The 16,417-nt window shown below is 41.2% G+C and overlaps 2 protein-coding genes across 3 annotated transcripts in view; one reads left to right on the forward strand and one right to left on the reverse strand.

Annotated features, from left to right (window-relative positions):
• The window catches only part of fads2 (fatty acid desaturase 2), a 23,350-nt gene extending 7,240 nt beyond the window's left edge, over positions 1 to 16,110 (reverse strand). For both annotated transcript variants that reach the window (XM_058075954.1, XM_058075955.1), the window contains exons 1-3: positions 13,689 to 16,110; positions 12,151 to 12,227; positions 11,966 to 12,031 (exon numbers count right to left, since the gene is read on the reverse strand). The gene's annotated coding sequence lies outside the window, so the exon portion shown is untranslated. The remainder of the gene's footprint in view (positions 1 to 11,965; positions 12,032 to 12,150; positions 12,228 to 13,688) is intronic.
• On the forward strand, positions 1,835 to 3,883 carry LOC131131331 (leucine-rich repeat-containing protein 10B). The gene has a single exon (XM_058075953.1). The coding sequence runs from the start codon at positions 2,447 to 2,449 to the stop codon at positions 3,569 to 3,571; it is 1,125 nt and encodes a 374-aa protein (XP_057931936.1). The 5' UTR covers positions 1,835 to 2,446; the 3' UTR covers positions 3,572 to 3,883.
• Positions 16,111 to 16,417: the final 307 nt, after the last annotated feature.

The raw sequence follows: 16,417 nt of genomic DNA on the forward strand, positions 1-16,417 counted from the left end.
GAATAAATTAAAACAGACCGTTTTGGAAATCCTAAGGAGATACAACTGAAATAGGTGAAGATTCTGGAAGATCTAGAAAGTTTTCTGTGCGGTTTATTGTGTGTACCACAACTCAATTCAAAGGGCCGAATAATGAGCATAATAGGTCCCCTTTCGCTTAAAAACCATTGATGCAGTGCAGCGCTACACTGCTCACATATTTAATATATTGTGAAATTAATACTTTTCCAACAATATCAAGATAAACACCATTGTTTTTGTAAAGGCATCATTGTGAGGGTGTAACTTCAGTCATTTCTTTATGTGTACATAAGAATAAGATCGGATTGTGCCTTTTAGGATTTATGTTAAATAAAGAGCTACGACTTAAAAATAGAGATTGCAATACCGTCTTGTACCAGCAGGAAGTGCAAACGAGCAGCTCAAGTAGACAACTTGTCCTCACGTGACCCTAAAGAACAACATGGTAGCTTTCTCTCATTAATCATTGAAAAAGTAGAACTACCCTTAATATATTAGATGTATATATTTTGGAAATAGCATAAGATACAACATGTTCCACTATTGTGTCATCGCATTACAGTCTGGGTCATTCATTTGCCTCATCAGTCGCAATCACCAGCCTCTCCACCTCTCCTGTCTGTCTCCAGTCAAATGTCCACTGTGTCATTTCAGGGTCGTTTCAAAGTAGTGCAGAAATGTGCAGATCAGCCTTTTGGTCTGCAGCATATCAGCCAGGATTATCCTCAAGCAGCCATGAGGCCTGTCAACCCCCTTCTCCTTGTTTGCATCTAAAGACAGGCCCAATGACCCCAGCAGGTTTGAAATGCTTTTTATTTTAAGTCCTAACTCATTTTCACAGTACTCTGAAACATATCACATTGCACAAAGGTCTCAGTCTGTCACTATAGCTTTTATGGGCTTTTACATAAGAGCCATTGTGACATCATAACACTGCACAAGAGCTCTTAGCAAGGACTTCATTCAATTTAGGTTTTATAAAGATGACAGCATGCAGTTGTCTATTTCATGTATTGTAGTTTTTCTTTAATTGTGTAACATATCTGACAATAAAAACGTAAAGAATAAATGGACGTCACATAATGTTTTCTGATTGTATTCAAATGAACATAGTGAAAATGATTATATATGGTCATGATTCATAAATTTGATGATGTCCCACAAACTTTTGCACTGCATTGTATTTGTGTGTCTGCTTTGTGTCTCAGCTGAAAGTCAAACACGGTTTTTAACTGGTCAATAAAAAACCTGTGGAAAAAAAGCACAAGGCATCTTTGGAGGTCTTTTTTTTTTTACCCAACTATTACTACTCTATGTAATATACTGCTGCATGAGCATATATATATGTCAACCCATAATATATGTAAATTGATTAAAATATTTAATCATGATTAATCATGTTTTGTCCTGAGTTGATAACACACAATTAATCACAGATAGAAAAAAAGTTTTTATCTATAATAAGTAGGGATGTAAATCTCTTTGTGGTCAATGATTCGATACATTAATTGGCCACTTAATTAGGTACACCTGTACAATCTGATGGGATCCCAGATCTATATCAAAGAGCCTGTCTTTTGTAAAATAACAGTAATAAGAAATGATTATTAGTATTGTTAAAAGGTGAGGGAGGGAAAAGAGGACCAAGTTTTTGGAAAGAGAAGACGCTCTAGTACATCCACACACATACTGTATCCACTCACACTTGACCATGTGATGTGATGCCACATGTTCCAGTTACACAGGGAGGAGGGAGGGGGGAGGGGGGAGGCAGCAGTTTGAATGTAAACCTCCTCACTGATGGCGACACCCAGACAACATCGGAACTACAGAGTCAGTACGCTTTGTACTGTTTCTAAAATGTGTATTAGTTCTTCCATCGTGGATCAGACCTTTGAAAGGACCTGGGCCTCTTTCTAATGGCAACTGCATTAACTTCCTTTACGTGCTTTTTTTTTTTTTTTTTTTTGCTGCAGGCCAAGTCATCCAGCAGAGCACACGTAGGGCTCATCATCCAGAGAAGAGCAGGAAGATGGAAATGAGGGACAATTTAACAGGCTAAAGGGCCAGTTTTGTACCTGCCTTAATGGAGCATGTGGATCATGGGACCTTAACCTTAACCACAGAGGAATGCAAAGAGAAGAGAGAAGGGTAAGAACTGCAAAAACTCAACGCAAAGTTGAGCTCTATACAGTGGACTACCAGCATTACTGTTACTACTACTATTACTATTACTATTATTACTACTACTACTACTATTTGCACTATTCTACATTGTGCTAAATGGCTGCAGGATGGCGACAGTTATAGGCCTGAGGCATGATGTGTTTTGCAGCTGCAAGCTCAAAACAAGAGTCTAAGTTAGTTTGTCATCACATCACATGACTCTGCTCTGACTCAAGTCAAGGAGTCAGGGGGCCACAGCATGGGAAACTCCTCCGGGAAGGGCGAGGGAGACGAAGAGGAAGAGGAGATTATGCAAAAGAATAAGAAGAACCAAGATGAGGAAGTTGAAGAGGAGCTTCCGCTCGGTGTGGAGGAGTTGTTGGAGAGTGGGGATCCAGTGTTGGACCTCAGCTACCGTAGATTTAAGCGTTTACCTGCACGGGTTTATGGCCTGACGCACGTAGAGAAGCTCTACGTTTGTGGAAACAGCCTTCGCACACTTCCTGAAAGCATCGCCCAGCTGCAAGGCCTGCGGATCCTTGCCCTGGACTTCAACAAGATGGAGGATGTTCCTCTCGCCATCTGCCAGCTGGCCCACCTCACCCGCCTCTACCTGGGCAGCAACCGCCTCATGACGCTCCCGCCTGAGCTGAAGAACCTGCAGAGCCTGCGCTGCTTGTGGATGGAGAGCAACTACTTCCAGTGGTTCCCCAGAGAGCTGTATGAACTCCCCAACCTCAGGTCTCTGCAAATGGGCGACAACCGGCTCAAGACCCTGCCTCCTGACCTGACCCGCATGGAGACTCTGAGGGGGCTGTGGCTCTATGGGAATCGCTTCCAGACCTTCCCAAAAGTCCTCCTAAGCATGGAAAGCTTGGAAATCCTGGACCTGGACCGCAACAAGATAACCGAGTTCCCCAGCTTGAAGCGCCTCAGATCCCTTCGCCTCTTCTCCTATGACCACAATCCTGTCAAGGAGCCTCCTAAAGTGGGCGAGGAGGTGACAGTAGTTGGGGAAGGTGCTGCAGAGTTCTTGGAGGAGCGTGAGGCCAGGAAGGAGAGGCAACGGAAGGCTGAGGAGCAAGAGGCAGAGGAGTCAGCTTTGGCAGGAGAGGAGCCCGTCATTCACGGCATCTTGAAGAACAGCAGCTCCAACCGACCACCAAGCGAGGTGGACCTCAAGGACGAGGAAGACATTAGCGCTCCAATGGCAGAATACGATGGCGGTGAGTTGGAGTATGACGAAGAAGCGTTTGAGTATGAGACGGAAGAGCTGATCTGTGAGGGAGAGGGATTTGAGTACGAAGGAGAGGAGCTGGAGTATGACAGAGCTCACATGGACTATGAGTATGAGGAGGAGATGGAGTCCAAGGAAGAGGCATAACAGACTGAGATGATCTGCAGGCCGGTGGCCCACCAGATACATTTATCTTATCTTTAACTCTGCTGCTAATTTAAAAATTCTCATTAACTGTGAAAATGAAAAGTTTCATCTCGGTCCTCTGTCAATCAGAGCAGGACTCGAATAGAGTGTGTGTGGATATGTGTGTGTGTGAGTACAGTATTATTAAATTGCCACCCACCTGTTGAAGTCGGTGTATGTCATTCCTGGTAAAAGAAGGCTAACCACTAATCAATGCACTTTGGGGAGGTATTGTTTTACATTACATTATTTAATTTATTTTATTGAAAAACCCTTGACAATCCAATTACAATGTTAAATACTTATATTATACTCATAATACTTCAATTAAACTTGCTTTTGATGTGGTGTACTTGCATTTTATCATTACATTAATGAAAAATATGATTAGCACATCTCTAGCATATATATGTCATCATGTTTCGTATCTGTTTTATGTACCGAGTGGTGCACCTCTGTGCGGCCATGTAAAAGTGCATGTTGGATTTAGAGATGCAAAATATTTATGTCGTGCTAAACACACGAGTCACTTCCCAGTGTCAGCGTTGTGTAAGCAGTCCTGTGAGGCCGTCCAAACATTATTGGATGTTGTCTCATAACCATAAAAGGCAGGTCCACATGGAGCGATGGTTTCAAACATGAGATTTTGTATTTTAATCACTAAGCTGCACCTTCTTGTAGGTCACAGCCTTAGCTCTGTCATCAACTTTGTATACTGTACTATCCCGCCCCCCCTCCACTTTGACGACACCCTCGTGTCCACACCTCCTCCACCTGTGTCTCTGAACGTGAACATGTCCTTCCTCTCATCTCAGCGAGTCATTATTCATGTAGGGCTCTAAGTGTAACGCAATCCTCGCATCTTTTTTCACTTCTCATTGAAAGAGTGAAATATTCATCCCCCACGCTGAAATATTCATGCAGCCGCATACTCTCATATGTCTGTCTTTCTTCGCCGCTTATGTTCATGAGCACACTCAATCTGGTGATTTCTTTACTTGAATTGCAATATTTAACATCCGAGGAGCACAACATGTTACACATTAAAGGGGAGGTGCATTTGTTTTTATTTTTGCCCATTATTCATACTCACACTAAATCCGTTGTGGCTATGACATTTTATATTGTTGGGTTGAGTCATAGTACTATATTGACACAAATATAAGTTTGTTTGTTTTTTACTAGAAAAAAAGGTCTGAAAAGACAGGTCATCTAAGATACCTAGTATATACAATAGGTGGCGCCCAAAATTGACTGCTTCCTGCCGGCCTGTGTCTGTCAGCAGCACAAAATAGATGCTTTCACTGTTGAGTCCCCAAATACCAAAAACCTCCCTCACAACGTCAGCAAAAAGTGGCTATGTTTGTCACCAGAATGTCGCCAGATCTAATGACAAAATCGCAAAAGTTGGCAGCTGATTAGGAGGGAACCCACAGCACAGCAGACAATACACAAATATAGAGCCATAACAGTCCTTATTGGCTAAGGGAGAACCACCCCATTCTGTTCTGAATCCTGATTGGCTGCACACAATTGTCAACCAATCTCCTTTGCCGTCCCTAGCAAACTACCTTACCACGTCAGCTGCGTGCTAACCGCCAATGAGCAACAGAAGAAGAAGAAGCTCAACCGCCTAAATGAATCTTCGGTCAAGGAGTAGGATGACGGCAGGAGGAATATGTTTAACAAGGATACAAAAACGCTATGGCCACACCAGGACAAACCACAATCCAAGCAGTGAATATGGTATATTATATATTATTATATATTATATATTATAGTGGTATAAGTACTTAAAAACTTATTGTGTCCAATTGACTAAATTCAAACAAAATTAGAACTTTTTAGTGCCTGTCTGAGACATGTGTATAAAGTGTGTTGTGAGGGGATGTACAGCCTTTAAACATTTATAATAATAGTGACCAAATTAATCTGGCTGCTTCACGGATTTCACTTATGGTATCCACTGCAATAAACAAGGGAAGACTGTTAACAGTATATATATATATATATATATATATATATATATATATATATATATATATATATATATATATATATATATATATATATATATATTATTGTATCCACATGAATCCCTTATGTGTACAGACAGTACAAGTCTCTATTTGACTTTTGAGTGCATGATGTAACACCAGTGCATTTTTTCACCCTCAGTATAGAGGGACGACACATGGCAGTAAAGAAAACACAAGCTCAGTCCGGGTTCAGCTAAACAGCCACAGACAGTCTGTGGGAATCTGTGTCTGTATTTCGTTTACTCTCCTCTCATCGGTCTGTATGTAGGTCAGTAAACACAAATGGCTCCCTTGCTTTACATTATTGTATGGCTGCATTCTGACCTGATAGCCCCACTGCACAATATAATGTCCTCAATTACGAGGATCATATTGTTATCATTTGTGACACAGCATAGGTTTGCTTTCTGTTGACTGTCCACCATAAGAGGATCATGAAGGTTGTTGGTGGGCAGTCCTGGCCTCTCAGTCATCACCACTGTCCCCTCCTGCTCAGCCATGTGAGACCACAGTAATGGAAACGTCACTAGAAACACTGATGGATGACAAAATCCTCAGCGCACACAACTAGGGCTGTAAGCACAAATATAAGAAGCAAACAATGTCTCCACGGCGTTCTTTTAAATTTAATGGAACACAACTCAACTGGAAGTTCTGAAAAGATGTGACTCGCAGTGGATAGTCAATAATGTAATGCTTCTCTTGTTAAATGAGTGCACAAGAGGTTATGTGAACGCATTTCAGATACTCTGACTTGGGAATAATTGGAAAAAAAAACATACAGTATCTCCCTGAACCATCTTAACAATATCCACTAGGTACTATACACAATTACAAAGTAAAACCACAATAATAACCATACATTACATATCATGTGATATGTGAGTGATTGTATCAGATTTGATTATGTGCCCCTCGTTAGGGATTCAACCAATATCTCAATGCATCGGTGCTAGCCTGTTATACAAGGAGCGTCCTGCAATTTACGTCATCTTATAAAATTAGAATTATGGGTGTCTCCAGTAACAAGATTAATTGAATTCAACAGGCAGTTCCAGTAAGCAACCACTGGAGGGCAGTGTGACGCCACAATGACAGTAATGAATACACTCTTGGTTATATAAAAAAATGATGGATGGCTTGAAATTTACATTGACATCTTGATAAAAAAAACGTCCTGCAGAGATATGATAACTTCCACCTCTTTTAGCAGAAGAAAATGTCCAGACACCATCTGTATAGATGCATCTACATGCAAATCATATTATAATGTGAGACACCCGCTGGTGTTTTAAGGACTTAAATTCGAGGAAAAAGAACAGTGAGCAGCTCAGCGTGATCGTTCAGACAATCTAATTCCCTCCTTCTTCCAAATTAATTCATCCAAGTAGAATACTCCTGAAACTATTACAGTGAGCTGCTTTAATGCTTCTGTGCGAAATCTAACATGGACAAATCACAGCATGACAACTTCACTGAGACTTGACTAGACAAGCAAGCCTCTGTGGCACAGTCTGACTTTGTTTCTCTATGACAGCCTGCTCATCCTTTGCATTAGGCCATCAGAAAATGTGACAGTGATTCTCACACCCATTCCACACCTATCTTTTCATTCTCCTTGGACTCCTTCCTCCTTGCATTTCCTTTTTTCCTCATGCAGCATCCTCACCTCTGTCACGTCACTTTTTTGCTCCTCTTCCTCCCTCCCATCTGTCCAAGGCTGCCAGTCTGCAGGGCCTATCTTTACCAAGCTGTTGCTTTCATTGCAGTCCCACTGCTTTTTTTTTTTTTGGCTTGACATGCTGTCATGCCAAGACTGGAGCGTTTCATTATCCCCCCCCCCCCCCCCCCCCCAAAAAAAAATAACTTCAGGGAAACGCCTGCATCATTGAAAGTGACAGTCTCATTTCCTCCTTCTTTTCTCTTAAACACAATGTGCATATCACTGGCATATTTCTAATTATACCTTCATGTGGGTTCATATGACTGGAGTAGGGCAGGCAGATGAGTTGGGTTCCAGTTAAAGTCACAGCAGTGCTCTGGCACCTGCTGCTGTTACATGTGACTGTTCATCTATGTGAATGTAGCCATCTGTATTTGCTGTGACTTGCATGGTGCAGCCTTTCAATAAAAGCTGAAAAAATAAATATCTATCAATATATACCCATCTGCCAAAACATTAGCTACACCTGTACCACCTGTACCATAAAGGTACCAGAAAGAAAACAAATGGTACACAGTTCCTCCAATAATAATGGTGATAATGCCATCACTGTCAACATGGTTACGTATTTGTGAATAAATAAATAGAATATAAGTCTTACGTGTTGAAATTATTAGAACATGTTACATTAGCTCCAAATTGTCCATAGGTATGCATGTGAATGTGAATGGTTGTTTGTCTATATGTGCCCTGTGATTGGATGGCGACCAGTCCAGGGTGTACCCCGCCTCTCGCCCGAAGACAGCTGGGATCGGCTCCAGCACCCCCCGCGACTTTGAAATACATTTTTTAATCATTATCAGAGCCCTATAGACATGAACTAACACCCCTATAGTCATCTTTATACTCCTATTATTCATTGTTTACAACACATTGTAACTCTTATGCTGCAGGGACTCGTGACAGATACTAGTTACAAGACAGCAGTTAGTTTGCGAGTTAGCTCGCTAGCTTATTAGCCTCATTTATATTTCTTCGAAACTTACCACTTCCACACATGATTGGAGGAAATGGGTTTTGACTCTGTGATGTCGGACATGGCTGACTTCCTGCACTGTTAAAATAATGTAATGTAAGGTAAGGTAATAGACCGTAGTCTACCACAATATAGCAGTCATTTCTTAATCATTTACTGAGAAAACACGATAAACCCGATATTGAATGACGACTGCATTTGTGAAATGCATCCAGTAATATCACAGTAAAATAAGCATAATGTGTTCATTCATTACACGAGATGAGACCTGACAGTTTAAGGGAAGAGCTGCAGCCTATATTGCCATTAATGTTAATGTTAATATCATTATCTCGTTATAAAGATGTGCTGGACAATATCGGTATATCTGAGTAAGAAAGCCAATAGCATCTCAAATCATGAGATTCTGGCTTACTGTGGGGAATACCCAATGATGATTTTGACGAATAATCCGATCACAACCAGACTTAAAGCTTGGCAAAGAACAACAATGAAAGCAATTACACTAGCTACCTGCCAGAGAAGACTAGTCTGCTATGATGCATTATCACAAATTGTGTTTCAATGCCAAAGTAATCATATCATATACCGTGTACCTAATGATGTGGGCAGTGAAAATGAGGGTGCAACAGTTTGCACTTGAGACAACAGCAAGATGGCTTCAAAGATGAGAAAGGGTGGGTGCTCTGTTCTAAAAATAGATGGAGGTGATGCAAGCGAGGCTCTCCTGTTGAGTAGCTAAGTGTTTTGGCTCGCCCGCAGCCGTTTGCTTTAGTTCAGAGAGGGATTGACGCTCGAACCCAGGCTCCAGCAGCCGTACCTTGTGTCCTGGCCCAGCTGTCGTGTCCGCAGAAGCTGGCTGTATTTGAGCCATGGGGTGGATGATATTTAAAGGAACATAAAGAGACAGCTGAGAAGACCCTGCTTTGTGTGTCAGCTCTCTGAGGCGCTTTCTCTCTGCCTCGCTGCACCACTGTTCACTCTCTTATCTCCTTCCTGCTTCATTTGGACTTCTACACTTTAATTGGCCAATCTGGCACATACAGCCTGGAGTCAAATACACTCCAATATTTTCTGCCAGCCCTGGAACGGAGTGAGAGCAATTCAACATGAAGGCCTCAGTGTGAGCTCAGTTGCAATGCAGTTCTACACCACTTCAAACCCCAAGTATATAATACATGTGCACTACATCATGCATTCATAACTACAATAAAAAAAACAATTAACAATCAATTAACACCTCTGTGACAAGTAGAAACAGTAATTCCTTATTTATTGCGGTTAATTGGTTCCAAACCTATGAATTTCCATCTTAAAGTGGAATATTTTTGTGGTTATAACATGGAAAACCTGTTCATGACCTTCTAAATACAGTCTTAACATTATCAGAACCCTCTAGACATGAAATACCACACCCTATATACCCAATATAGTAGACCAGGGGTCAAACATCTTTTACATATTATTAAATATATTATGACATTATATTAAAAATAGCAGAACTGGAGGTAGCAGAGATGAGGATGCTGAGATTCTCATTGGGAGTGACCAGGATGGATAGGATCAGAAGAACATCAGAGGGACATTACATATTAGAGATAAAGTCAGAGAGGCCAGACTGAGATGGTTGGGACATGTCCAGAGGAGAGATAGTGAATATATTGGTAGAAGGATGCTGCGTTTAGAGCTGCCAGGTAGGAGGCGTAGAGGAAGACCAAAGAAGAGGTTTATGGATGAAGTGGTTGGTAGTTGGTGTGAGTGAGACAGATGCAGGAGACAGGGTTAGATGGAGGAGATTGATTAGCAGGGGTCGAAAAGCCCAAAGAGAAAGACGAAGAAGAAGAAGATGCCATAGACGCCCTACACTGCTCCCTATTTTGTGGGAAAATATGGACAGTCGGGACATGACGCATTGACTAAAAATCCTGCAAAAGTTTCCGTGCCTGATTCTGCAAGTGTCAATTCTGTGCGGTGTGTCAAGAATAACCCAAGCTTTAGTCTCAATCGGCATCACACATGATGTGTTCAAGGATCACCAAAGAAAATGGTCGCAACGCCCGAAGAAGACACATTATTCATGAAAGCATAAATGTACTTCTGCATGCAACTAGTCAGTGCACCCAGTCAATAAACCAATGAGAAAAGTCACTAATTAGTCATAGCACCACATGGGAAGGCCAGCTCTCATTTAGCACACAATATCAATCATCTTAAAAAATCTTCAAGATTCAATGCACAACATCATCATCAAAATGATTTATTTGTTCATCTAACGCACATAGAACAATGAACAACTTCAAGCTGTCACCTTTCTTCTGCACTGTACTACCGGCTGTGGCTATTCACATGAGGCGTTGGAGAGCAAATCTCAGTGTTCAGTGCTAATGTTGTCAAGCCTTTTTACATTTGTTTTTACATACAACCTACAGCAATCTGCATAGCCTTTGGGGTACGCGTACCCCACTTTGGGAACCTAGGTTTTAGACTTAATAATAGAAAACATGCCATTTAAAACATAATGCTCGTGTGTATTTGTATAAATGTGTACTGGTGCTATGGGGAGCTGAGTGACGGGTGGACAGGAAGTGAGGGTTCAGAGTTGAGTTTTAGCTTGGCCTGATTTACAGCTACAATGATGAGAGGTTTTTATCAGGGATTATTACACCTGCTGTGAGATAATTCAAACCTGCAATCAAGGGCTGTTGTTCCATAATGGTGTGTCGGTCCTGAACGAACGAGTCAAAATAATAATAATAATAATAATAATAATAATAATTATTATTTTTTTGTGAACGGAATGAACAAGATCACTGCCCCTAAAATACCAGTTCAGTTTGTTCAGTTGCAAATGCTTTTTTGTGATTGGCTGGAGAGTCAGTTCACCGTTCCTTTTTCAGGGCGGGACTATCTGGGTGGTTTCCTGTCTTATCCTATTGTCGCACCTTGCTCTGTGGGTGGGGTTAGCTGACTGAAAGACCGAGACGAAGAGATTGATCGACACTATCGGTGACCTCGTTCATTCTGTTCACAAAAAACTAGTTGTTTTGACCCATTCGTTCATGACCGACACATCACTATTTATCACGTGTTGTTACGCTGTTGAGTCGGAACGAACGTGAACATGAGTGAATGGACTGACCAATTGACCAAAATGAACGGATCTTTTTACTGAATGAACCGGAATGATCCGGTTCACTGAAATGAACGGTTTTGCCCACCACTATTGTTCCAGCCGTCAAATCTGGTGATGGTCACTTTCATTTAAATGTCTTATATTTGTATTTTGTTCATTTTCAAGCCATTTTTATGCTTGAAAATGCTTAATTTAGATGAAATCCGATTGCGTCCTAAAACTTGTTTACCAGTACGCTGTATGCTACTGAATGAATTTGTTTATTTTGTCAGACTTTTGTGCGAAAATGAGCTCTTAATTGTGACATAAAATATTCAAAAAGTATAATGCCTCCAACATAATCATCACTCATAGAGCAAAGTTTATGATCATAATCATTACACACAAGCACCCGCCACAATAAATAACAAGCATGGGTGTAATTAAAATGCAATTAGTTGGACGTTACATTCAAAATAGCTAAACAGTATGAAAAACAACTCACCTCAGGCTCCTCCCTTTGAGATCATACGACTGTGGCAAGTCACATTTCTTGATTGGGGCACTTTCACTAGAAATAAAATGAAATTTAAAAAATGACTTCTAAACAGATTAGGAAGAGTCGAGGGGGATCCAGGCAGGAAATAAGACATTTAGATGTCAAAACAAGCATGTGAAGCTCCCACTAACCTGACAAGACTAAATCTTTTTCAATGACTTTCAGAGACACGTGCATTGGAGTGTAAATGCAGTGTGCTGGTTTGAACCTGAAACACACACATGCAGTACCAATGTGAGTATAAATGTGATACACATGAGCGGTATGAACAATGCATGAGCTCATTAAGCTACATGGGCAAATCTGACATCTTGTTTGGAAACAGAATGGAAAATTCTATCACAGTGTTACGGTCACTATGTCGCTGACTAATGTGTTGCTCGGAGCAACACGTTTTCTATTAGCCTCCAATGCAAAAACAAGGCCTGCGAGTGGCCATCGTTATCACTAACAAAGCACACGCTTAATCAGTGTTGACATTAGTTTGTAATTATTCATATGGTAGTGTTATTACCCTGCATGTTCACGGAGGACCATTTTGACTAAGAGTTAAAAGACAGACATGTCAATGTGCATGCCCTGTGATTGGCTGGAGACCAGTCCAGAGTGTATCCCGCCTCTCGCCTGAATTCAGCTGGTATAGGCTCCAGCATACCCCTGCGACTCTAGTGAGGATAAGCGGCATAGAAAATGAATGGATATCAATGTGCTCTTGCTCACGTTTAACATGTGACCAAAGTCGTATTAAAGCTCCTTAACAATGAGATTGACATGCACATCCAATGTTTATGTCTTTCGCAACGTCCCTTGTGTTATTTGGCCCCCAACTCCTCCACTTCCTCCTTAGCTATAGCCAAATTCTGCCCTTCTTTGTCCCCTCAGTCTGTTCTTTGATGGTTTCCCCACACCCTGCTCCTCCTGTGCATCCGATGTCAGCATCCAATGTCACAAAGTAGGCGGACATGAAAGTTCTCCAGCCGACCTCTCAAAGCAGTCTGCCTCCAAGTCTGCATACTTTGCACTTGGCTGCTCATTTGCTCTCTATACCTTCTTCCCGACGACAGTGAGCTCAAGAACTATTTTTAAAAATATTTCTCTCCATGACCGATGTGTTTTTTTAGTCTGTCTTACAATATCTCACATGAAGAGAACCTCATATTTCAGCCTCATATATCATATATACTATATCTTCACCTACTATAGGGAAGAGAGGCCTGCCATCAATTATTGGTGGTCCTCAGCTGATGACCAACATAAGAATGCGACAACAGCAGGTAGACCGTAAACCTGGGTCTTCTTAAGTTAGCATCAGTGCGCACAAAATAAAATTAACAGTAAAGCTAATGTCAAAACATTTTTTGGAGTTTACCTTCATGAAAACCTTTAAAGTTAAGCTGGCAAAACCATGTTTTTGTTGAATTGTATTCATTGTTGTGCTGAAAAGTGATCTTCACCTTGGATTTCTTTTTAAGTGAACTGCACAACAGATATAACAGTTTTTTTTTTATAAGTTTTCAAGTATGCAGTGCATAAAAAGGTTGGTCTATGGCTTTTATTTGTGTTGGCATGCAAACATGTTGTTTAGACCAAGGGTCAATTAAATATTAACACTGTATAGATTTAATTAATTTCATTAATTTGTTTTCAATAATAAATCAAATCCACTCACAGTTTAACGAGCTAAAACCTTCCTCCATTGAGACTGGCACCGCTTTTGTCTTCATTTTTACGTTTCAAAAACGTATCCATTGCTGGTTGTTGTTGTTGTTGAATGTCTTCTTCTGATCTTCTGTGAGCTTGTTAAACAACTTTGACTGAGACATTACCGCCACCATCTGGTCGGAAGCTGCACTGTAACTGAGCGTCCCATTGACATTGGCACCACTTTTGTCTTCATTTTTACGTTTCAAAAACGTATCCATTGCTAGTTGTAGTTGTTGAATGTCTTCTTCTTTTCCTCTGAGCTTGTTAAACAACTGACTGAGACATTACCGCCACCATTTGGTCGGAAGCTGCACTGCAACTGAGCATCTCATGGATAACATACAGTAGCATAGCAGCTAGCCTATATATGGTGTCTACGCAGTTTTCGGGCAAGTTTTTTTGCGGCCCTATAGGTGGCGCTTGAGGCCCAAGTTTAGTTAAGAATCACTGGTTTAGACAGGTAACCAAAAAATACCATTAGATCAGGACAATTTACAACTATATTAGAAGATGCCACTGTTTTAACAAAGCCAATGAATCCCAGCAGTCCAAAGTAGTAAAAATGATTCTTTAATGTGGAACAAAATCAGAGCTCAGCTCCATGGCTCAATCCGCCCATCACACTCTGTAACACTGATGGGAGGAGGAGAACGACAACAACCAGTAAGATCACAGTCTGCTCGGCCAAAAAACAGGAGAGGCTGAAAAAAAACATGGAACGCCAAACCAAAGTGCTACTGGGTTGTGACCTTCAGACGCCCTCACTCTTTCCTCCTTGATCCATGATGGGACACACAGCAAGCCGCCACTCTGCTTTCTCACTGGGCTCTTCCAAAGCTCTGCTTCCCTCACCTATTTCCACCACCTCAGCACCGGAGGAAGCGTCGGTGAGGTCAGCATGCCGGCAGGTTTAGAGCAGCAGAGTAACGTTTGTGAAAGGACTCTGATTATAGTCGAGGTTTTCCTGCACGGAAGTGAAAATTTAAGAAAATGGAACGGAGCAGGAGACGGAGGACGTCTGTGGAGGTTTCCCAGTAAGAACCCGATGCTATGCTAACACAGGGACATCAACAGAAGCACTACACAGATATGTACAGAGCAACACATCAGAGCACTTAGTCGTAAATTGAGAGTGGGATAAAGGGATGGGTAATAATGGGTTCCACTACAAAGTATCCCACGAGAGAGCGGGAGCAATCTTTAAGGCTGTTCTTGCTACAAACCAGGTGACAAGCAGCTTCTGTGCTTGACCTTTTGAATATGGCTGCTTTTTCACTTCGTGGAGGCTGTGCTGTGACGGCTGCTCTTCTTCTGTTTCTCAAGCATGACCACTTTTAAATGATAAATATGTGTCAACACATTTACATGCGTGGGCAGGCATCTTCGAGGATGAAATGATGCAATTCAATATTAAGCAGTAATCTCAAATTCTTAGTTTGCATTACTAATCCATGCACATAATAATATTATTTCATGGGTACCATTTACAATATCACTTGTAAATGCTTGACTAGTTCAAGATACTATTTTTAAATCCTGAGGTCGCTATTTAGCTTTGGCCATGTATAACTTGACCCCATAGGAAATATCGTTAATAAGCTGCAACCACTTTTAATGGACCAAGAATTTATAGTTTATTAGCAAATACCATATTTTCTGGACTATAACTTTTTTAATAGTTTGTCTGGTCCTGTGACTTATAGTCTGGTGGACTTGAATAACTTGAATTGTGTGCATTAAATAAACCAGATTTTCTAAACCAGTCATTTTCTATGCTCGAACTACAAAAATATTCAATTTATTAATATAACCCTACTTAATCTGTTGCGGTCCGGTCCGGGGCTGTGGTAAACAGAGGATTGGAAAAATGCTGATTTAATGTTTCAGGACTTTTTGTTGCGTTAACTTCCTTTTTTGGCTCTAAGATTTGTGCAAAATGAGGGCAAGGGTTGCCTTAAATTGCTTTACATTAAATAATGCATTTAACTGGTACAATTTGGTCCAACAAATGTTATATTTTTGGACAATTTTTTGTGTCTAAGTCATAAAAAATTCAAAACTGACCTCTTGGAAGCACAGTTTTTACGCATGTGGCCCTAGAGAGAAGGTGTTTTTTTTGTGCTTGATCCATGTCTGGTCCACAGAGCACTGCATGAAAAATAACAAGGTGAAGAATAAGAGGCGCTAATGGACACGGAATCCCAGATAAATGAGGGAGCATGGATTACTGGTAAATTAGACTCTTGAGGTGTATGCATTACCGTCTGAATGGGACACTAAATGAACAATCCAGTGAAGGAAGTGGAAATCTATACGTGGTGGAGGATTAAAATGAAGCGTTGTAATGAAGCAGCCAAGTGGTCATGCGGGGGGGGGGGGGGGGGGGGGGGGGGGGGTCTGTCAGCTTCTGTACCTGAACACACACCAAGTCACGTGACATCAGAGAAAGAAAGGGAAGGCGGGGCATCGCACAGAGAGCACTAGCACTAGCGTGGACGTACACACACCTAATACACACATCACTGCATTGGGTTCCAGTCTGCGTTCCACTGCACTCTCCTGGCTGCCAGAACCTTGCTGTGTCTTGTCAAGAATAAGAGAAACGAGAAAAGAACCAACTAACAAACAGACAAAAAAGAACAACACATTTTGGATCCCACTGGCAAGAATAAAAAAAAAACAATCAGAACCAAA

The sequence above is a fragment of the Doryrhamphus excisus genome, chromosome 6 (genome assembly GCF_030265055.1).
Source record: "Doryrhamphus excisus isolate RoL2022-K1 chromosome 6, RoL_Dexc_1.0, whole genome shotgun sequence".
NCBI lineage: Eukaryota > Metazoa > Chordata > Actinopteri > Syngnathiformes > Syngnathidae > Doryrhamphus > Doryrhamphus excisus.

Excerpts from the sequence above, each read along its gene's own strand:
- LOC131131331 (XM_058075953.1), top strand. The coding sequence starts at position 2,447 with ATGGGAAACTCCTCCGGGAAGGGCGAGGGAGACGAAGAGGAAGAGGAG.